Source organism: Glandiceps talaboti, chromosome 12 (genome assembly GCF_964340395.1).
Source record: "Glandiceps talaboti chromosome 12, keGlaTala1.1, whole genome shotgun sequence".
Lineage (NCBI taxonomy): Eukaryota > Metazoa > Hemichordata > Enteropneusta > Spengelidae > Glandiceps > Glandiceps talaboti.
In genome coordinates this window covers 9,737,312-9,763,069 of record NC_135560.1, presented here as the reverse complement: position 1 = coordinate 9,763,069, position 25,758 = coordinate 9,737,312, and the positions used below count along the sequence as shown (strand labels likewise).

Genomic DNA, 25,758 nt, shown 5'->3' with positions numbered 1-25,758 from the left:
GTCCACCCTATAGCTTATATCAACATCTCACAAACATAGTTTTGTGTGTGTGTGTAGGTGTGTGTGTGTGTGTGTGTGTGTGTGTGTGTGTGTGTGTGTGTGTGTGTGTGTGTCCGTGTGTGTGTGTATGTTTATGTGTGTGTGTATATATGCATGCGTGTGCATGCGTGCGTGCGTGTGTGTGTGTGTGTGTGCGTGCATGTGTTTATCAAAGTAAAACCAATACAAACAGACTCCATATGATCAAGGGATATTTGGAACAGCATCTCTCCATCCACAATCCCATGATTTAAACCAGAATTTAGAATGGAAACATATAGTACATGATAAACAAGATGCAGCCCAAAGTGATGGAAATCAGCAAGATTCTAGGAAGTTTGACTAATACAGTATTGAATTACTTATTCTTTGAGATCAAATGAGAACCAAACGCAAGACTAAACTTTTTGTAGAGTTCAAACATTCAAATGGCAGCTGTAGTCTAGATATTTAGACTTGGTAAATATTGCCTTGTAAGAATACTAACTTTGGAAATTACAAAAGATGAAGGTGTCAAGTTATGGAATAGAGTAGAATAGAATAGAATCTTTATTGCATCTATTATTATAACGGAAACTATATTTCTTCATTGGATTTTCTGCAATAAGTGTTTGGTGGTAAAACAAACTAGTAAATATATCAACTACAGTAATAATAGTCAACAAAATTAACAAAATAAGGTTTATACGAAGGTGTAAGCTTAGGTTAGCTTTAAGTTATATGATGTGATATCGCCTGTTTAGTGTCACAAGTTATCTGCCTTGACCTGGCAGGTAAAACAAACAAAAAAGTATATCATGGTACACTCTAAATATGACACCACTTATCTGTACTTGCTCCAGATTTTCACCTCACGCTATCATCACATCAGATAAAGATACCAATAATATTTGACCAAAAAAATATCAGACAAGGCCATGTAATGGAGTCATGTCAACACATTATTAAGTAAATATTCATATTTGTACAAAATACATGTAGACTTGTAGAAATTATTCATGCACTAGCAAAGTTGAACAAAAAATATGGAATATATACTCGGTCGTTCTACGTCACAACAACGCCTGTCTATGTGATGACCACGCGTGTCTACGTCACAGGTTCTGCTGTGTTTGAAATATGAGTCAACATGTTCAAAATTGCCATTACTTTCACCAGTTTTTCTTTCTTTGATATTACTGGCACTGATATAATCATGTTATTCTCCAATAGTTTTCTTCATTCAGCTGGAAAATACTCATGACCTAAGGGTTGTCACTACAAGTTGCTACACGTACACAAGTAGTGACAACCCTTAGGTCATGAGTATTTTCCCTGGCTGAATGAAGAAAATTATTGGAGTATAACATCTAATTGTTTATCGTGTCCAAATGGTACCTGTATACAATTTATTTTAAGTTGTGTGGAAACTATTGAGAAAGAGAATAACTGTATATCATTAGTCGAACACATCATCAAATTCCAAAATGGTTCATATCCAGTTTTTTTAATGTTATTTTGAGCAAGCCCACTATTCTCAACAAATTTCTATATTTCTAATGATGGATAAAACTCGGTACAAGATTGTCTACTTGTGGTAGGTGGCACTAGCTGTTATTACATAATGTACCAGTGATTACTTGCATCGGTGTGGTTTTGTATTGCAGTGCAATACCGAAAACATTTACTGCATACCTGTTTGCAAATGATATGCAAATGAGGAGACGAACGACCATTCCTAATACACAAAAGCATGTGATCGCATAATATAATTTTTACGGAAGTTTGCTGTTTTTGATCAACATATGTAATAATAACAGAAGCCCATGTCGCGTGAGTGCAAGTGTGGGTACTCGGGTTTGCTGGGTTTTCTACTGCACTTTCACTTGCTACACGCATGAAAGTGCAGCCACAGAAAACACAACAAGCACTTCTGCAAATACCGAATACACCACACTTGCATTCTCAAATCATAAGGTTCAGTCATCGTGTAGTCTGTGAATCAACCATCCCCCCCCCCACATTTTAGAAATTTTACGCTGAACTATTTTTAAATTTTGTATAAACGTACACCCTAATATAGACTGTATGCAGAGTGTTGTATTAAGCAGTTCCAACACATTGCATCAGGGTTCTCTACCGCAAACTGAAAATTGGATATATATAGAAAATTGTGCTAATTTTACAGATAGCCCCTTTTTTTTGTTGCCATCACCGTTAACTCTATGTAATAATACACCAACTTTTTAATAGGTATTCGTATCGAACAAATTATGAAAATTGGCCACCAATTAAAAATAACTTAATATTTGTTCCTTATATACACCAAGTTAATGGTATTGAGTTGTAGGTCCATGGCAAAGTAACATGTCTCATAGTCTGTCTTTAGCGCAAACACCATAGCAACTCACCGAAACAGCTGCCACACTCTCAAATCTTCTCATTTATCAAAAAAATTATATTTATATATATACGAGTTGCTGATATGTACCACAGACAATTTTGAATCCATCTACTTTTTGCAAAGTTTGCATATTATAAGAAATATTGCAAAACATAAAACGATAACTTTTTTCTATTTGAATCTCAATGATAATAACTACAAGTATAGTAATATTAAATTTATTTCTGCTTGTAAAGAAAATATTGGAAAAAAACACAAGGAAAATGGGAATTTTTTCATCAGTGATTGTTTCATTTCAATATTATAAGTTGTTTATTTTTAAAAAGAGCAATATTTGAACAAGTGGTTTTACCATTTTGGGCATCAAAATACATTTTTCCTTAGCAGCAGTCTGCAAGGACAACTTTGATCTCATCGTTGTTCACCTCCTGTCCACATGCAGGTAAAAGAGATATCAAAGTGGGCAGCCATAGAATGAATGGGCCAATAGGTTAAGATGTTATCAACACCAATTATGTTATACTCAATGTAGTGTCTGCGGTGGAGCCAGGGTTCACATCCGGACTTATTAGAACGTAATAGCGAGTCAAAATGGGAGGTCAGATTGCCTATTGAAGTTGTCTCTGCACCAATTATAAGGTGGAAAAGTAACACACCTGAATCGATGCAATTCTGTTGTGCTCCAGTTAGAGTAATCATTGATTGATGATGAACGATGCTTCTGCAGTCAAACTTGTTATATCAACTGTACAAACAGCTGATCCGCTAGGTTGAATGTCAAGTAGTGATACATCTAGTATTTATATTATAGTCAGTTTCCAGGGATGTCCGCTAAGTGTTCGGGATGTTACCATTACCAAGTTTTTTTAAAACTGATACACAGTGTACAAACTTTTTGTCAAATTTTGCATGCGCAAAATACGTGTAAACTATCTGTTCCATCTAGTTGCAAGTCAACTATTTGAAAATATGTACCATTTAGACTTGTAAGTTTTGTGTGATCAACGGCGACATCTTTCCACCGATATCCGTCTAGGACCCTTGACCAGACATAATGTAGGGCAGACCGTATTATTCAACTTTTCGCACGTAGGGCATGCCATGTGAACTAACGCCTGACACAAAATCAATTCAGAAGTCACGCGAGTAAATATTGGCTGATGCTGAGTTAACACAATGTGCAATATTTCAAGCAAAGTTAAGTCTTCAGCAAAGTAGCCCCGCTGTTAACAGTTAGATAAACCCTATTGATACATCATCGGAATATCATCCAAAGGTCGGAGGTCATTTCACCCACCTGTCCTGTCCAGATAACAAGGCACATCTCTTTATCTGTCTGTTTCATCACCACCAGTAACAAAACATTTACAGGTAGACTGACATCTGATGACGACTAGATAATTAATTTCTATAAAAAAAAGAAGTATGATTGATGAGCTACAGGTTTTTTACATTAATTAATTGATGTTGAGTCAGCCTAGTGTGGTCAACCATAGCCGTGTATTGCTCCAAATATTACGGTCTCCACAACACGATACCACAATACGATTACAATGGCTGCGGTGGAAATATTGGATATGGGAAAATACATTTATGTTTGTAATGGCATGTCGTAATTGACACATTAATCCCATAGATCTTAGTGAACGCCAGGAGTTCTGGACTCAGACAATTTTTAGTGCCTGGTGTTGGCAGTTACTATTCAACAGACAAATGAATGAGCATTTCACAAAATAAGCTAAATAAAAGATGAATCGCACTAAACCGTGCCAACATATGTCTGTATGCTACCCTAATCTGGCAATCAGTTATTATCTAAGCTATGACAACTTTAGTTTAATCTACAAAGACTGCAATTTTACATTTCGAAAAGCATTTGTAATGCACAGTAACAGTTGTCAAATAAATCATCTTTCCATAATGGAGGCTCTTTCAAGTACGCAACTTCATTTTATTGCAGAAATGAGGTTTATAAACTTTTTGAGTGATGTTCAGTGTAGGTCTGTGTTTTTTTTACAACTTAACTATACAATTTTTCTGTTAATTTGACAGTGAATGGTACGGTTTACAGTTGGGGGAAAGGTTCTGATGGACAGTTGGGTCATGGTCAGAAAGTGCAGTTTTTAGCCTGCCCAAGACGGCTACCACGTGATGTCTTCCATGATACAAAGGTTGCAGAAATAGTGTGTGGGGAGCAATACAGTGCCGCTCTTACAGGTGAGTCTGACCAAACTCTAAACATTCCTAAAACTTTGACATGGGCATGAAACAACCCCAACCATTTGTAGTGCTGTCAGAGAGGTGTGGACAGGTGTACATGTGGATGTAAGATGTCTTGAAAGTTACAACACCTTCTCCTGAAACCCTCCTATTTTTGGACACCCATAAAAGTTCACCTGAAACTGCCCTAGCTTAGATTATATGACGAACAAGAGATACCCCAAAACCCTTCAGACCCCGTCCTGACTTAGACTACCCATCACAGGTCTCCTTATAGTCCCTCCTTGATACTTGAGACACACCTAGCAGGTATCCTTGCCTTCCCCTAGACTTGTTTTGTCTGTAAACATGTCTGCAGACTTCATAGATGTTACCACAATTCATGTACATGTAAAGACATCATACATACATACATAGGTATCGGAGCCAGCAGTGCCTGAGGCAGACGCCTACATGTATGGGGCCATTGTCTGATAAAAGAATTGGGAGAGATAATCTCTCTTTTTTATCTGATTTCTGTCTGTAAACCAACCCTGTGTCTTATTCTATAGATCTGTCCATGGAGTTTAGCACATGGATGAGTTTTCAACAAAGCATGCAGATAGCAGTTGTGCTTTCATGAGATCAAAGAGAATATTCATCAAAATCTAAACTTTGTACTGTTTGTTACGGTTTTTGATTTACTTGTGAAATATATTTAACATCAGGTGGATGTATTTGAAGTTTCAACAAATCGCAAACTATAAATTACAAATCAAATCATATCCCAAAAGGACCTGAAATAGTAAAGATACTGTTAAGAATATTGATTGTGAATGACATCACACGCATGTAGATGACATCACATGGATGCAAATGACATCATAAATATGTAAATTACATCACACACATGTCAATGACATCAAAATGTGTAACTTTTTTAATTGAAAATGTGAAAGTGATGTTACATTATGTAAATAGCATAAATACATGTTTAAATGACATCACAAAATGTAAATTGTTACATCACATGTAAATGCTTGTAATGACATCACACTAATATGTAAATTGTATCATGTATGAAAATGACATTAATAGATATGTGAATGACATCACTCATGTCAATTACATCACACACTTACACGTAAATCATTACATCATCAACATGCAAATGACACAAATCTTTAAATGGGATATACATCACAGATGTAAATTTTACTTGCCTGTCTGTCTTTGTCTGTCTGTATGTCTGTCTATCTAAAAATCTATCTACATCTATCTATTTGTCTGTGTGTCTGTCTGTCTATGTACCTGTCTATTTGTCTGTTATATGTCTGTCTGTCTGTCTGTCTGTCTGTCTCTGTCTATCTATCTCTGTATCTTGTCAGATCCTACTGTAAGTATTTATTTCAGGATATATTTTTTGTGGAAGCGTATAGAATGTGGTAACAGTTCACCTAACTGTACAAAGCAAAAAGAATGCTTAGGTGCAATTAATAAATCATATTGTAGCAAGATATCAGAATATCAGGCAGTCAAAGACTTGGCCATATATGTATCAAAGTGACAGTGTTTTTAAAAATCATTGAGATGTAATAAAAAGGTACGTGAAGGGTAATGGTGTTCAATGACTCTTGGGGCTTGTTCAAGCAAAAATTAGATATTTCTATTTTTAATGATCAATTTGTGAATGGCATGGGCCTTTGTGACTCGCCTCTGGGTTCCAAATGTCATGATTTATTGTGAACTCATTAGTCATTCTGAAAATGGAATAACGTATCTTTTCACTTGTCAGATAAAATCAATTAATCTCAATTAATCAATTATGTAATTATTAATTCAAATGTTATTTGGGAGAAATTGTTCCATTTTGTAGGCTATGAAGTTAATCAAAGTTGCCATAAATCATCCCAAAATGAACAAAGATCAGTGTGGGTCATTACAAGAGTAGCCGTTTGTCACTACTTAGTCGTGTCAAATAACAAACTCACAAACTTTATTATATTTGGCAGTTTGACTTTCAGTGCTATGGCCATTATTCCCACTTCAGTTTTGTGTGGGCTTTTTTTTTTCTTTCTGGAATATTGATCAAGTGTAGGGAATCGATGGAAAACTTTATAGAGTGGAAAGTTAAGGTGTGCAGGAAATGTCATCAGGTCATGAAATGATGATAAAAGAGGTTGATTTTGATCAGCTAGGTCTGATTAAAATCTAATGAGAGTTGGCCATGTGTGTGTTTCATTTTAATAACTAAAACAAACACAACTAGTCAATTATCTGCAGATAGAGATGACAGTGTTAGCAGTGTGAGTTATAATGACAGTATACATCAACTGACTGTGTAAATTTCATATACAAAATACAAAGAATATGAAAATACTTTTTTTTTTTTAAAAGCCTCAGTAACTCATTCTGTTGGGGCATGGTAGTAGTATTTATGTTATCATACTTGCTAAAATGTATTTACGGCCCTGAAATCAAAATCTAAACACAGTACTTGAATCAAGATCTAAACAGCCCTGAAAACAGCCCTGAAATCTAAAATCTAAACCAGCCCTGAAATCTAAAATCTAAACACAGCCCTGAAATCTAAAATCTAAGCACAACCCTGAAATCTAAAATCTAAACACAACTCTGATATCAAAATCTAAACACAGCCCTGAAATCAAAATCTAAACACAGCCCTGAAATCTAAAATCTAAACACAGCCCTGAAATAACATTGTTATTGGTATGTTATGTATATAATTTCAGGACTGTACCAGAAATTCAAAATTTAATAGAGATAGTGTATTGTAATAAATTAACTTTTGCTCCAAACACAACATTGATAATTGTCACCTAAAATTTTCAACTGGAGGTAATATTGGGAACTTATAGTGCAGCATTAAAAAAAGACTTAACAGCTTTCAATTATTAACTTCCTTTTTCAATAGCAGAAAAACTTGTGCCTTTAAATACAGCTACTGTGAATAATGAAACTTAATCAGGTATTAAAGCTTGCTGTATGCATCAAAATTTCAAGGTATCTATTCTGTAATAAGCTTTGTAAATAATTATGAGGCGTGAGTCAAACTCTGTCACTGGATGAATTAATTATTATGCTTCTATAAAAATAACACAAACAAGCCTTAATTTTTAAAAATGACACCATTTTCACCCCATAACTTTAATAACCAAGATATATAGCATTCAGAGATACATAGTAATCATAGTACATTGTAGTTGTGCATAATTGATGGTAGAAAGTATAATTAAAAAATCATGGTTGTCTAGAAATGTAGTCATCCAGTCAATGTTTGACTCAATAAAACAAGTAAAATATTAATAATAACCTAACAAAAATCCTGAATTCGCTGACCACAAAAACAATAAAATATGTAAGTTGAAGTGAGTACATTGTACATTTTATGTTTGTAGCAATACAGAGGACTCTCTATGGCAATCTGCTCTAAACAGTTGAATTGTAGTGAATATATATGTACTTTCTGATTGTAGCAGTTCTGAGGAGTTTATTTGCTCTTTGCTCCAAACAGTTGTAAGCTTCTTGACACATGACTTTACCAATTGACTCAAGTTAAATGTAGTTTTTTACTCTCAGAATCTTAAATGGCAGTACAGCTGAGGCCAATAGACATTGGCAAGTGCTGCATGTGGCTGCAGATAAAGGGTGATTTGATCGATTGATTGCATTCTGAAGGAGCACACTTAACAAGTTGTTTTCTCATTATCGTCAGAGATCAGAAATGAGAATTAAGTTGTACATATGTCCAACATTGGTATGTAATACAACTGTATCCCCTTTTGTCTGAGATGGACTACCTACATGTCTATTACAGTCCTATTAGCTGCAATCCGTTACAGCTAACCAGTATACCTCAGGGAACGCCAAACCAAATTGTCTGGCAGCGACGACAATTCACTCAGTCACATCTCTAGCACGAAGTAGACCATTTGGACTATGTCAATTGCAAGTTAAATTGACTACGTACACAATGCTGAGTAAACTTTATGCAAATATGACACACGGTGTGATAGTTGGAAATTGGAAAAAAATGGGCTGACTCATGCCTTGATCAGCCTGAAATGGATGCAGTTGTTGAATGCAATTTACCAACAGCCTGTCATCAAACTCAATCAATGAATTTCAATAACGTAGGGCTTTGCCGAAGACAGCCACCAAGGAATCCCAAAATGTATAAGTTCACTCATGTACAATTCAAATCAATAACTGTAAATAAGCCATGTTGAACACTCACTCAAGTATAACCATAATTTTTTTTACTGATACATATATTACAAAATAATACTGTACAAAGTAAGCTTAGTAGTGCCACGTACGTTGACCTCAAGGTAACAAAGAAGAGCCAAAATTATTTATACTTCAAAAAAAAAAAACTTGGTAATTTTCCTTTATATCACTTCATTGACTCAGAGATATGTGTACATCATTGAGAGTGGAAAGATGCAGAAATTAGGAAACTAAGCATGGTCAATCTTTGTAGTAAGTATGTAGTATACATGTACCAGCTAGGGGGGCTAATCACGATGATTACTAGGTACACATGAAAGAGAAATCAAGAACTGATTGGGTGATCTCTCACAGTGGCTGATAGTCAAGCCTTCTGTTTGTATATCACCTCGTAAAGACATTGGATACACAAATCCTAGCACATATTTTACATTCTACACAGTTGCCTTTGACATACGAGTTGAATGAATCTAGTTAATATCGCTAGCCATCTCTTTGTTGCAATCTTCACATCAAGAAAAAATGGGCATCCATAAATTAAATGTGACAGAGAGCAGGAACGGTCAAACTTGTTCCAAATTGCAATTCTTGACGTTATTACGTGAAGTGGTAAAGTCAAACAAGAATGTGAAGCAATGCAGAGAGTCATCACCTCCAGTTATTGTAAAGGTGGTAGGCAAGCATCGAGGTTGTCAAAATGTCAGGACCCTATAAACACTGTATTTGACACGCGTCACTATACTTTACACCTGTTGGCAGCTATTATTATCATTGCATTTTCATTACTTGTGTAATTATCAGCACCAAAGCAGTACTCAGCTGGGATTAAGATCACTACCACGATGTGGCAGATGACAGAATGTGTTAGAACAAGGGGAAAGTAATTAAAACTGCCAACATCAGGAAAATTGTGTGTAACTATCAGCACTCACAATAAACTGAAAGTGATGTTGTTGTTGAAGTCAATGTAGTTATTGTCAGGTTTTGGGGTCTTCAAACAGCTTCGGTCTCTAATGGCCCTCAACACATATTTGATATGTTTTTATCAGTTCATGGTTGATTCGTAGGTTGAATCAAGAGAGGTAATATACACGATGTGCCGATAACGTTCTCCACTGAATTGATACTATAATGTCATAATGCATAAATTCAATCATAAGCCTGCATATCGACATCCACTTCCATTATTCCTGCAGCAGTACTTTGTCAAGATTGAACAAAGGCTTGTTGTGGTTGCAACCAGCAATTTTTTTAATCAAGCCAAGACTGTTCACGCTAAAGCCACATTAAAAAGAGATTTTGTCTGAGTTTTATGTTTCTCTGATGTACTAGCAAATTAAGGTTACATCCTGTTGTGTCAAATGATATAATGCCATCTCATCTTTGGCTTGCTATCATTCTATGTTTGTGTTTAAATGTGACATTAACCTTTCAATGTGTTCAAGATGACTCAGTGTGCTAGGGGAGGTGTCATTAGTTACTCAGAACTGCCTGTGAAAAATCCATTTTAGATCAGTTTTATTCCCTTAAAGTGGCCATATGGATGAGAATTGTTGTTTTTATTTTGGATTTTTTAATTTATAAAACAATTTTATCATGCCTTCCTACTTGGAAAATCAATGTGAAACAACAGTGACAAAATCTGTGTTTGTGACTTGTTATCATACGTAAAAAAAACAAAGACTTTTACACATTTATTAATCTTTTGCCATTTTTAATATCGAACTGCAAACAAGGACTTGGCATATGTTGTTTGACATGGATTTTTCAAGTAGAAAGCCAGGATAAAATTGTTTTATAAATTAAAAATCTAAAATAAATCAATACCAAATCTTTGTCCATATGGCCACTTTTAAACTCAGGCATGTTTTTGTATTTAGTGAAATGCCAAATTTTCTGGGGGAGTTTTTTGTGTGTAAACTTTTCAAAATTTCTATATATTAAAAGCGATTAGAAGTATATCTAATACTGTAGACAGTCTACTAAGATCAATATTTAGGAATGAAAACACGGTTTCTGGTAAAGCTGTAGAAAAAGTTAATCCTGAACAAATGTTAATCCAATCTAATTCTTATGGCTTCACTAATAAAGATCGTACTAAGTTGGGATTGAATATTGGGCCTTTAACAATAATTTGTTTGTTCACCCTGAACAAAAGCTGAGGGGATTTTTTTATCACATGATACAAGTCAACTTCATTAATAATCAATTGATAGGTACATAGTGGATGTTGTTGCCATCATTCTTTGTGTTCATATCACTGTAAAAACTAAATTCAGTGTTCAACGAGTAGGAAAATATCAGTGGACAAAGTTTAAATGTCATGATATTAATTTTGTAATTTCAATTCAGTTTGCGATTAAAATAGCTTGATTGGTAAATACCAGAGAGATCATGATATTACATGTAAAAATGTCTATCATTTGAAGAATCAAGTCAATAAAATGAAACAAAATTCTATTGATAAAATTCTCTGTATTGAAAGTTCAAGTTAGGAAAGTGCAAATACTTAGTACACATATATCTTCAACCGTGCCAGTTTCTTAAAGTGTGTGTGTGTGTGTGTGTGTATGTGTGTGTGTGTGTGTGTGTGTGTGTGTGTGTGTGCGTGTGCGCGCGCGTGTGTTTGTGTTTGTGTGTGCTTGTATGTGTATATATATATATATATATATATATATATATATATATATATATATATATATATATATATATGTGTGTGTGTGTGTGTGTGTGTGTATGTATCTACCAGTATCTATCTATCTATCTATCTATCTATCTATCTATCTATCTATCTATCTATCTATCTATCTATGTATGCATGTATGTATGAATCTATGTATCTGTGTATTTGTGTATCTATGTATGTATGTATGTATGTATGTATGTATGTATGTATGTATGTATGTATGTGTGTGTGTATGTCTGTCTGTCTGTCTGTCTGTCATGTGTCTTTCTGCATGCTAATGAGCGAACATTATTTTAGTATGGAAAGAGATACAGATTAGTGGAAGATATCAAGCTGATCAACTGATGTGTTTATAACATAAAAGGGAAATATTGATGATTTGATAAAACACGAATTGACTTGAATAACTTGCAGCTATGAATACATATAGTTATAACCATCAAAAAAGGAACCAACACCAAGAACATTATCAGAGAAATATTTGTCTATTATGTTACAAAACTACAAATGGACATGAACTTGAACAAACTTTGTGTCTGGATTAGACTTTGCAATCAAAAAGTTGAATTGTACCTAAATGTGTTTTACATTCCTGTTCTTTTAATCTCTTCACATCTCTGTGAATATGAAACTTACTAATCATAAGTTTGAGTCGAAGAAAAGTCCGAAAAAGTGCATAAGTTTAGTCATTCTCATTTTTTCCTTTTCTACATAATTTCAATTATCCACATGAGTGGCGGAGTACAACTATCGTGCCTACTGTGTATTGTTATCTTTTCAATTTGAAGCCAGGGAAAGTCTGTATCAATGAAACTACAGGTGTGGGAGCAGAACTAATAAATTTAACCTGTAATTAGTTTAGTTCAAATGTCACAAAACACTCTGGAGATTAGTGAAATGCCCCCTGGCTGTTGCATTTTTTGATAGCACTGCTATCTGGGATGAAGTGTGCAGCAATTATATATGAAATAAAGGTGTTAATTACATTTAGATAGGAGATTCTAATGACTACTGTGGGTCTCTAAAGGCACAATCCTCTTTGCTTGGTTGCCTTATGGCAGCTCTTTGTTTATAGTGTCAAGATGAATTGTCCCTTGTCTGTTTTACTGGCTACACTTTCTTTATGCTGCACTGTGTTTTTTTGAAATATTAATGCTTCACGCAGAGATGCTTTTTACAGATAGTGAATGGAGAAACATATTTGTCAGAAACTTTTGCCAGAAATTATAGAGTTTGTATCATAGAGGTATGAAAATAGGGAAATAAGAGTCAAAACAATCGAATGCTTCACCAATATACCCATACTTTGAGAGATTGTTATTATTGACATACAGAGATGTACAGATTAAAGTTGACAAATTTAACGATATCTCTATACAGGGTGATACAACCAATATCTCCATACAGAGAGATACAACCAATATCTCCATACAGGGTGATACAACCAATATCTCCATACAGAGTGATACAACCAATATCTCCATACAGGGTGATACAATCAATATCTCCATACAGAGAGATACAACCAATATCTCCATACAGAGTAATACAACCAATATCTCCACACTGAGTGATACAACAATATCTCCATACAGAGTGATACAACCAATATCTCCATACAGAGTGAGACAACCAATATCTCCATACAGAGTAATACAACCAATATCTCCATACAGAGTGATACAACCAATATCTCCATACAGAGTGATACAACCAATATCTCCATACAGAGTGATACAACCGATATCTCCATACAGAGTGATACAACCAGTATCTCTGTACAGGGTGATACAACCAATATCTCCATACAGAGTGATACAACCAGTATCTCTGTACAGAGTAATACAACCAATATCTCCATACAGAGTAATACAACCAATATCTCCATACAGAGTGATACAACCAATATCTCCATACAGAGTGATACAACCAATATCTCCATACAGGGTGATACAACCAATATCTCCATACAGAGTAATACAACCAATAACTCCATACAGAGTAATACAACCAGTATCTCCATACAGAGTGATACAACCAATATCTCCATACAGAGTAATACAACCAATATCTCCATACAGAGTAATACAACCAATATCTCCATACAGAGTGATACAACCAATATCTCCATACAGAGTGATACAACCAATATCTCCATACAGAGTAATACAACCAATATCGCCATACAGAGTAATACAACCAATATCTCTATACAGAGTAATACAACCAATATCTCCATACAGAGTAATACAACCAGTATCTCCATACTGAGTAATACAACCAATATCGCCATACAGAGTAATACAACCAATATCTCTATACAGAGTAATACAACCGATATCGCCATACAGAGTAATACAACCAATATCTCTATACAGAGTAATACAACCGATATCTCCATACAGAGTGATACAACAATATCTCCATACAGAGTATGTTGTGATACAACCAATATCTCCATACAGAGTGATACAACCAATATCTCCATACAGAGTGATACAACCAGTATCTCCATACAGAGTGATACAACCAATATCGCCATACAGAGTGATACAACAATATCTCCATACAGAGTATGTTGTGATACAACCAATATCTCCATACAGAGTAATACAACCAATATCTCCATACAGAGTGATACAACCAATATCTCCATACAGAGTGATACAACCAATATCGCCATACAGAGTAATACAACCAATATCTCTATACAGAGTAATACAACCAGTATCTCCATACAGAGTAATACAACCAATATCTCCATACAGAGTGATACAACCAATATCTCCATACAGAGTAATACAACCAATATCTCCATACAGAGTGATGTACAACCAATATCTTCATACAGAGTGATACAACCAATATCTCCATACAGAGTGATACAACCAATATCGCCATACAGAGTGATACAACAATATCTCCATACAGAGTATGTTGTGATACAACCAATATCTCCATACAGAGTAATACAACCAATATCTCCATACAGAGTGATACAACCAATATCTCCATACAGAGTGATACAACCAATATCGCCATACAGAGTAATACAACCAATATTTCCATACAGAGTAATACAACCAATATCTCCATACAGAGTGATGTACAACCAATATCTTCATACAGAGTGATACAACCAATATCTCAATACAGAGTGATACAACCAATATCTCAATACAGAGAGATACAACCAATATCTCCATACAGAGTGATGTACAACCAATATCTTCATACAGAGTGATACAACCAATATCTCCATACAGAGTAATACAACCAATATCTCCATACAGAGTGATACAACCAATATCTCCATACAGAGTGATGTACAACCAATATCTTCATACAGAGTGATACAACCAATATCTCCATACAGAGTAATACAACCAATATTTCCATACAGAGTAATACAACCAATATCTCCATACAGAGTGATACAACCAATATCTCCACACAGAGTGATACAACCAATATCTCTATACAGAGTGATACAACCAATATCTCCATACAGAGTAATACAACCAGTATCTCCACACTGAGTGATACAACCAATATCGCCATACAGAGTGATACAACCAATATCTCCATACAGAGTGATACAACCAATATTTCCATACAGAGTAATACAACCAGTATCTCCATACAGAGTGATTAACCAATATCTCAATACAGAGAGATACAACCAATATCTCTATACAGAGTAATACAACCAATATCTCCATACAGAGTGATACAACCAATATCTCCATACAGAGTGATACAACCAATATTTCCATACAGAGTAATACAACCAATATCTCCATACAGAGTGATACAACCAATATCTCCATACAGAGTAATACAACCAATATCTCCATACAGAGTGATACAACCAATATCTCCATACAGAGTGATACAACCAATATTTCCATACAGAGTAATACAACCAGTATCTCCATACAGAGTGATACAACCAATATCTCCATACAGAGTGATACAACCAATATCTCCATACAGAGTGATACAACCAATATCTCCATACAGAGTAATACAACCAGTATCTCCATACAGAGTGATACAACCAATATCTCCATACAGAGTGATACAACCAATATCTCCATACAGAGTGATACAACCAATATCTCCATACAGAGTGATACAACCAATATCTCCATACAGAGTGATACAACCAATATCTCAATACAGAGAGATACAACCAATATCTCCATACAGAGTAATACAACCAATATCTCCACACTGAGTGATTAACCAATATCTCAATACAGAGTGATTAACCAATATCTCCATACAGAGTGATACAACCAATATCTCCATACAGAGTGATACAACCAATATCTCCATACAGAGTGATACAACCAATATCTCAATACAGAGAGATACAACCAATATCTCCATACAGAGTGATTAACCAATATCTCAATACAGAGAGATACAACCAATATCTCCATACAGAGTGATACAACCAATATCTCCATACAGAGTGATACAACCAATATCTCCATACAGGGTGATACAACCAATATCTCCATACAGAGTGATACAACCAATATCTCCATACAGAGTGATACAACCAATATCTCCATACAGAGTGATACAACCAATATCTCCATACAGAGTGATTAACCAATATCTCAATACAGAGAGATACAACCAATATCTCCATACAGAGTGATGTACAACCAATATCTTCATACAGAGTGATACAACCAATATCTCCATACAGAGTAATACAACCAATATCTCCATACAGAGAGATACAACCAATATCTCCATACAGAGTGATGTACAACCAATATCTCCATACAGAGTAATACAACCAATATCTCCATACAGAGTGATACAACCAATATCTCCATACAGAGTGATGTACAACCAATATCTCCATACAGAGTGATACAACCAATATCTCTATACAGAGTGATACAACCAATATCTCCATACAGAGTAATACAACCAGTATCTCCACACTGAGTGATACAACCAATATCGCCATACAGAGTGATACAACCAATATCTCCATACAGAGTGATTAACCAATATCTCAATACAGAGTAATACAACCAATATCTCCATACAGAGTGATACAACCAATATTTCCATACAGAGTAATACAACCAATATCTCTATACAGAGTGATACAACCAATATCTCCATACAGAGTAATACAACCAATATCTCCATACAGAGTGATACAACCAATATCTCCATACAGAGTGATACAACCAATATTTCCATACAGAGTAATACAACCAGTATCTCCATACAGAGTGATACAACCAATATCTCCATACAGAGTGATACAACCAATATCTCCATACAGAGTGATACAACCAATATCTCCATACAGAGTAATACAACCAGTATCTCCATACAGAGTGATACAACCAATATCTCCATACAGAGTGATACAACCAATATCTCCATACAGAGTGATTAACCAATATCTGCATACAGAGAAATACAACCAATATCTCCACACTGAGTGATACAACAATATCTCCATACAGAGAGATATAGAATACATGAATTTCACATCGTTGCCAATATCCGTATACCAATTGTCAGTATGTTTCAAGCGAAACATAAATAACCACATTGGTTCATACACGTGAACATTTGTGGTATTATGTCAGGATAATTTATACCCATCACATATTTATCACGTTACCATTAATTATCTCCTAGGAAATTTGTCTCACAGACTGGCAAGAGATGCCTAGTACATGCCATGGTAGTACACAAAATAACTTCATACTTGGCAACAAAGTAAAGCAACAGTTCCATAACTGTATCATCCAGGCCCAAGATCTTGAAATTTACATAAACTAAAACAATACTTCTAATAGATATTTGTACCTTTTTTTAGTATGGAAATTAGTCTATAGAATTCTATAGAATTGAACAAATTTCTATAGGTGTTTATAGAAATCTGTTGGAATTTTTTTGTCTATAGAAATGCTATAGAAAAGGGGGCTGAAAATCCATAGAACGTCTGTAGACTTCTATAGAACATCCATAGACTTCTGTATAATGTCTATAGGCTTCTATATAAATTTCTATAGACATTCTAATGACAGCTTTATGGATTTTCTATCTGTAGACTTCCATAGACTCATTTCCGTAAGGGTATGGTATATTGATTTCATTTCTTTGTGAAAATTTGACATGAAAATACAGTCAGACCCTACAGAGTTGTAATCAATATCTGTCAATCATCTAACTTTGAAGTTAACGCTAATTTCTGACTCTCTTTTTTTTTTGTACAGTCGATGCTTCGTTATACATGTGGGGGAGAAACAGTCACACGCTTTACCCAGATAAACCAACTTCTTATAAAGTATACCAACCCATACAGATGAACCCTGATGGATGTAAACTAAGCAAACTTTCATGTGGTTCATGGCATGCTATAGCTGTCACAGGTATTCCAGGTAAGCTGACCATTCTAGGACTTCGGACAGATTTATTGTCAATTATGCTTCACGCACTATGGCTCCACTTTGACCAAAAAATGAATACCAGCTGTAATATACTCTTCAACAGCATAATATAGGGCTTTAAGAGGAGCACTAAAGTGTAGACATTTACTTTTACTCATTTGATCTGAAAGTCATCTTTACAATAATCTACTAAAAAATCAAATACATGACTATCAAACTCATGTCAGATCTTTTTATTGGTTTTATTGTCATTTTTCAACTTTCCATTTCATAGAATATCATCTGTGGGAAATGTCTTTATAAGCTGAGAGAGTATCTCTTTGCATTTGCTTTACTGTGCCACAAAAGTTTTACGAGATAAAAGTCAGCAAGGGATTGCATATGAATAGGGATCTCAACTCACATAACTCAAGAGTCAGCTAGGGATTGTATAATATGTAGGGATCTCTGTCCATGTAAGTCAGAAAACGAGACATTACTCTTAGTGCTGCCGCAATAATTTGATATTCAAGGCAAAATTGTCAATTTGGTGACACCTTTGATTGTACGACATGGACAAGAAGGCCGTACTAGTTTAATTTGGGTTAAGGGCACAATATAGAATGTTAGGGTACTGAATTCATATTACTATTTCAAAGCAAAATTTGTAATTATATTAACACCTTTATCGAGGGAAATAAGGTTATATTAGATTGAAATTAAATGGAACTTTTTTTTGGCTGGTAAAATGTTGGAGATGTTTCATTGTTTGAGGTTGTCAACTTGATGGTATGGCTAGGTCAAGTTTTGTAGCCTTCAGGATCAATCTGTTGAAGAGTATGGTATGATACGGATTTACAAAATGTGATATTGAAAATTTGAGCCGTCCATCGAGACATTGTCAAATGTAAGAAGGGATGTCCATTCTTTTCAACTTCATTATCACTGGGTAGAAACCCAGTGGACTGTGCTGAGTGATGAAGTCATGTATACACACTGACAGATTGCTAAGATGAGCTTGGCTGATTTTACAACTCTTAGGAGGGCACCATAATAACATATATCAAATTATGTAGTCACGGTCTCTCATTTTTATTTCATAGCTTTCAACATTTTATGCATTACAGCAGAGAAAGAAAGTTTTAATGATTGCTGGCATGTAAATGATCAGGGATCGTGTCCTACTTTGAAATCACTCACTTGATATAGTTATCAATGAGAATGATTGTGTGGTCATAGCCACAGAGCTGGATGATATTCATGTGTGTGCCTGAGGGGAAGAATGAAAAAACACTACATAGAATCCACATCAATCACAGGATATATGGAGTATATCTTTATAATTGGATGTATCCAGATCGAACACAGAATTTTAATGATTTTAAAATGTGCAATTCCTCATATATACTATGAAGAATATATTATTCAAATTGATAGCTATATTTTACTGTCTCCTGATATACCATTCAGTGACACCACTCAGGTTTTTTCATTAAGGGCAATAAGTAGCTAAAGTCTCCCTGAGTTAAGTTTCCCTCGGGCATTAGGAGTCACAAAAATACTAAGTATGGGAAACCATGCCAGTTTAAACAAATTACCCCCTTTTGTTACCAGGTTCCCTTACCTCAGCTAAAGCAGTGACCATGAATCCCCAGGTATAATACAGAGATATCATAGCACAACCCGTTCTTTAAAACCCTTTTTAAACAGATAGTGAGTCGTTTCATTTCCATAATTGTCAATCAACTTATCATACTCAATTTATAAAGTGCCAGGTTTCAGTATCATGCTATGTTCAGTGACACTGTATACACAGCTTAAAGATGATCAGAAAGTTTTAAGTTCTCTCTTATGCCAAAGCTGTGATTGCCGTATTTCCAATGGAAGTTTATTCCATAGACAGGGCATATAGTTTGAGGAAGTGTTCAAAACTGATCACTGTGGCACTGTGGAGTCATGATGGTCAGATATATCACTACTTCTATTATTTCATCAATGTTAAATTAAAAATCTGAGTCGTGAGTTTGGACTTCGATATGCAATTAAAATCTTTTGAAGAAATAAAAGGAAAATTTACAGGGGGAAAAAATATTTATGTATGTATGTATGTATTTATGTATATATGTATGTATCTATGTATGTGTGTGGGTCTGTCTGTCTGTCTGTCTGTCAGTCTGTCTATCTGTCTATCTGTCATGTCTCTTTCTGCATGCTAATGAGAACATTGTTTTAATATGGAAAGAGATACAGATTAGTTAGACATATCAAGCTGATCAACAGTGATCAAAACTGAAAAAATTATGTGTTAGTGTAAATTCAACATAGAGACAACCTTTGAACTAAGGTATTTAAGGTATTGACTCTTTGCCAAATAAACATGCTGTATAGCTCTTCAAAATACCTGAACAATGAGTTAATTTTCCGTGCTTGGAAACGCCAGTAAGAGGAACAACCAGGACAATTAAAGTTTATTCCCTCTCGAATCTAACTTTCAAACTACACTTTGAATGTAAGAATGTTGCCTTCATGAGTTCAGAGTTGTTAGACAGCTTTCAGGTGTAGTGCAACCAGTTCAGAGGAGTTGTGTGTGAAATAGATGTAACACTATATCATCACAAAGTGGTAAATCATTAAAGAAATCCTCTGCTGTTATTTGCTCTTTACTCACAGATTGGAAACCCAGCGACAACGATACTGATTTAGAAGAGCTAGGGGAGGACGAAGATGAAGTCAAAAGTACTGAGATAGAGAAGGGAGACCATGTCGATGTAGGCGATGAAAGATCTCAGCAATCGGACTTAGAGGTAAGGTGTCTGTCCCTATCAGACCTGTTCAGACAGGTATATACTTATTATATCTTTTCTCCCTTTAAATTTTGTAAAAATCATTTCACAGCTTCTTTAAACCTGACTTACTTTGTGATTACCTGGCGATGAGTATCTCTAATAAAAATCTCCATTTAGTAGATACAAAACAAAGGTTAACCAATACATTGGATAAGTTCAACACATCAACTGACCCCATAAATCTGTCTCAGCATCACACAGTAGAGCTTTGTGTAACCCTTTTGTGTAAATATGAGTATGATGATCAATAGTGATGGTACTGTTTAGCCATATCTATTGATCTTTAACTGCCCTGCTATCCCAGATAACCTCATGCTCCAGACACAAACACAGCAAAGTAGTTATGTAGTATTGCTGTTCCTCTAGGGGAAATAACAGTTTTGTAAATGTCATTGACTACTTTTATTCCACAGACAGAGATCGGCAGCGATCAGGAGTGTCCCAGTGACCTTTCTGATGAAGATTGTATGGATTTACCGCCTGAGTTCATGAAATACAGAAGTAAAACTAAACTGACTCTGGAGCAGTTCTATGCACCAACACCTTTGCCACCAGAGCTGATGACACCTCTTGTTACTCCCAGAGAGACCACACCTATTCCAGACATCTCACCAAAGAGGATACATTCACAAACAAGTGTAGATGATGTCCCCAAAAAGAGCAAAACTCTACTCACTGATGATGGGCAGAGTGTGATTAATATGGACATGGTGGTAGAGCCATCTAATGATAACGAGAGTGTAAATGCCATAGAGATGGGGCTAGAAACAGCAAAGCTAGAAAGCAATGAGGAAGAAATTCAAGAGGAACCACTGAAGATGTGGGTTATTGATATGAAAGAGGCAAAAACTCCATCTAATTCTGAGAGCAAGTCATTGCCAATGCCACCAAAATCATCCAAACCTTCCATGACAAGGCCAGGACCTCCGCCAAACCGCCCTGTAAATCCCTATATGACCAGATCTAAAACATTTCATGGAGAGATGCCTGTTATGCAGACCGTCCAGTTCAGTGAGAGTGCAGCTGAAAAGTTCCATTTACCTAGAGAGCCAACTACGCTTACCAATGTTGATTTAGCATTTGATAAAAATGACAAATATGTCATCAACAAACATATGCCCATACAACTTAGTAAGAAAAAACAATCCCCCCAACTGCCTCCTGAAAATCCTCCTCCACATCTTAACAGACCAAAGAGAATGAATGTGTTAAGAGGATACTCATCTTTTGATGATCGAGACTCATATGAGCAGTCATTTAGTTACCATAAACCAAACCGTCCACAGATGACAAGAGCTCACACATTCTTTGGTAAAGCTACTCACAGCCAGGTGAATCCTTCACCAGAACATGCCACAAAACGAAACCTAGGCTTTACAGTTGAAGGAAAGGCAACTTGCCAACGACACGAAAGTGTGACGGCTTCTCCTCCTGCCCAGAAGGGTAGAGATGAATCAGACTCCAAGAAACCACCCATGTTTTCGTCAGCAAGCTCGTGGAGAGCAAGGAAGACAACTTTTGAAATTTCAAAGAAGATTTTAAAGAGTTAGTAAATAGTAAGGTTCCATGAGATTTCAGGAATTCAATACTATTAATTTCATATTAAATTATGCTTTGAGAAGTAGAAAAAGTGCAATCTTCCAGTATCAAACAAGCTGATAGCAAAGAATACATTATAAACTTTGTACCACTATTGTGTATTTTCAGTGTGAGTGTTTGGAAAGCAAGCTTACACATTCATTTTAATTTTCGTCTGATTGTGACTAAGCCAATCCAGACATAGAAACCAAGCCTTTTAAGAGTCTTTGTGGTGTATGCATCAGGACAATATCTCTCCATGGTAGTGAATATAAATTGACATCCTAAGGAAGGTAATGAAATTGCAGAATTATTACTACATACTATGGGTTGGTTTCTCGTACGCCTCGTCGGAAGTTGTTGGCACACACGCCAAGAGTTTTCTCTTAGATACAGCAGCATGGCGTACAGCTTTCACAAAAGCTTAAAGTAGCCCTGCTCATCGCCTAGCAATAGGCATAAGGTGAAGAAGATTTACTCAATAATTTAGATTGTCGAAACCTCAAGACCCTGTCAATAGTTTGGTGAATTGATCTTATTGAGAGCGGGAGTCATATTACTAGAAAGGGGAAATGAAAATCTACCTCAAATAAACCTAATCATGTTGCATTCTGAGTAACATTTTGTTGCATTTGGTTGCTTGCCTGTCACTTACTGCTGAGTAAATATGGCATGGTGCTACTGTAAATATTTTGTACTGAATCAAACATTTTTCTACCCGAGTTCCATAATTTAAGTCGTGTTTGTCATCGGGTGCTTCCTTTGTGGACATTTCAGAGTTGCTGTGCAATTTCATAAAAGCAAAAAAATTGATTTTCACATAGAAACAAGAATACGAGCGCATAGAGCGTTGACGTTGAGGCGTTGCATAACTGCTAAACTCGGAGGGGAAACAAAAGCTCTCTGTAAGGATGGAAATTAAACTTATGGGCGCAATACAAGGTAGCTCAAATAAGCGGAAAGTACCACTTCCTCCTAGAGACCAGTGTATTGGTTTATGCCGTTCGATTTTACCTTTTGTCATTTAGCTAATATCGAATAGTACCAATGAACAGGAAAACGTTCAAAGAACCCTGGAACTGAAACCAACACAAAAGATGCTATTTTTGTAACATAGAGTGACATTTTCTTTTTTCAAAACAACGTGTTATTTTCAACCAGAAAGGGTGTCTTGACGATTTTTAGAGTGAAAATGACGTATGTCTTCAGAGTACGAAGTTCTATTTTCCCTTTCAGTTAGCACGCCTTGACTACCGTCAATAGATTGTGTACAATCTAATACCGTTGTGGATTTTTTTTTATACTCGTTGCCGTCCATTTAAAGTTGAAGATTTTTGTAAAAATCGACTTTTGGAAGGAGTAATAAGTGTGTTGCTTGTGTTTTTAAGCTTATATATATTTTGCCGTGACAAATCAACTTAATTAATTTATATGTATACAAGACTGATCTTGAAATGTGCCATTTACGGAATGATATTGTGTGTGTGTGGGCAGGGCAATAGATAATAAATTGTATACTATTGTACTGGTTTATCACATTTTTGCCTTCTTTATACTTCGTCTGGGTTAAGCTTCATCTAGTTGTGAGATACAAGGGGAACGCCTACCCTTATTAAATACCACTCAGAAGCCAAAGTCAAGCTTTAAATTAACATTTTCAACCTGAATTGTAATGTTGACCGCGACTACGAAACATTGCTGCGAAGAACACCCTCCGTTGTGTGAAAGTTATTTTCCATCTAGTTGCAAAATTACGGTGAGTGTGTACATATTATCCAAACAGACTGTAAAAGCTGTTGTTTTACTTACGGCGGTGTGGTTTTTACGGGATATTCTGACCCCCACCCCCACCCCCCAAGCGTTGTTTTTACTCTGTGCAAAACTCATTTCAGACGGTAAACGAGCTATGTTAGGTTACGTACACTAACAATATTGTATTAGGGGATTAACGTTTAAACTGTACTGCAAATGATTTAGAGTATCATTCAAAAGCATGAAAGAATTGACATGTCGTAATAACTCATAACCGAGACTATACCTATCAAATAAGCAATTGCCATTGAGACCTATAGGCTCTGTCTCTCTTACCTCTATAACCATCAACACGTTGACAGTAATTTGGCTTGATAAAATAGCAAGTAAAAGGACAGCTTTATTCAGAATTATCATTCCACTATAATGCAATTCATAGGCATCGTCATAAGTTGTGCGAAATTGTACGTAAGGTCGGCAAATGTTAACATAGTATTAACCCTTTAAGTAGATCCTCGCCTGACACTCGTCACCTGGTTGCATATAAAGCTGGGGGTTATCAAAATATCTGAAAACATAACAGTTGCTAGATTTTTGTTAATATTATATGATATTTTTGCAATACAGTTAGTGGCCGTTATATGTGTTATTTCAATCGATTTATGTATCGCAACTTGTACTATTCGTTTACCGCATTGATCGGATTCAGTTCGCGTGAATAGGAAAATATTTTGATTTTCACTACTGTTTGGTAAGGGCATGCGCACACGTGTGAATTGTCTATATGTTTTATTTACTACGTGGTAGCAGCTATCAATCCCCGAGTCACCTCGGCAAAGTGAAGTGGATGGTTGGTTGGTACATGTTTGCGACGCTGACAAAGTTTGTGTTAATACTTTCCGTGTAGATTTATTTTGAAGGGATAATGACGTTTCCATTCATATAAACTTTGCTTGAAAAACTAAACATAATCCTAAAGTGTGAATTTATAATAGATTGCTCATAATATCGTGCAGAGTTTGTTAGAAAAAAATATGCAACAACCGTAAGAAACGAAGTGATTTGATATTTCTACTCGGTGTACATTAATCTGATTTCGACGAGCATCGCATAAACTTTTGTTGCTAAGGAGGAAACGAAAATAGTCGCGTTTCAACTCCATGATTTTTTAAAGTAATAAATAATATTCTTCAAATTAAGCATCGTTAGCGTGTTTAGCTGATAAAAAAGGAAACTCTCTCGTATATCACATATATTTTCCCCTTTGATATAAAGTATATTCGTTGGAACAACAAAATCTAGTGTACTAGCTTTTGTATTTAAGCTTGAAATTCACAGCTCAAGATATATCGAAGTACTTAAAGTGGTCATATGGATGAGGATTGGATATTTATTTTGGATTTTTAATTTATAAAACAATTTTATCGTGGCGGCCTACTTGAAAAATGATCAATGTGAAACAACATTGGCCAAGTCTGTGTTTCTAACTCAATAAATTGCAGAAAGCTACAAAGTGTGTAAAAAGTTTGTTATTGTACGTACAATAACAAAGATTTTACACATTAATAATTCTTTTGAGTTACAAACACGGACTTGTTTCACATT

At 35.4% G+C, this 25,758-nt stretch overlaps 1 protein-coding gene across 3 annotated transcripts in view; it reads left to right on the top strand.

The window, feature by feature from the left end:
* Positions 1 to 23,912, top strand: part of LOC144443553 (uncharacterized) — a 145,198-nt gene extending 121,286 nt beyond the window's left edge. For all 3 annotated transcript variants that reach the window (XM_078133083.1, XM_078133081.1, XM_078133082.1), the window contains 4 exons: positions 4,475 to 4,639; positions 17,825 to 17,989; positions 20,648 to 20,781; positions 21,237 to 23,912. In XM_078133083.1, the coding sequence (XP_077989209.1) occupies positions 4,475 to 4,639; positions 17,825 to 17,989; positions 20,648 to 20,781; positions 21,237 to 22,373 (1,601 nt within the window). In that variant the 3' untranslated portion in view covers positions 22,374 to 23,912. The remainder of the gene's footprint in view (positions 1 to 4,474; positions 4,640 to 17,824; positions 17,990 to 20,647; positions 20,782 to 21,236) is intronic.
* The last annotated feature ends 1,846 nt before the right edge of the window (positions 23,913 to 25,758 follow it).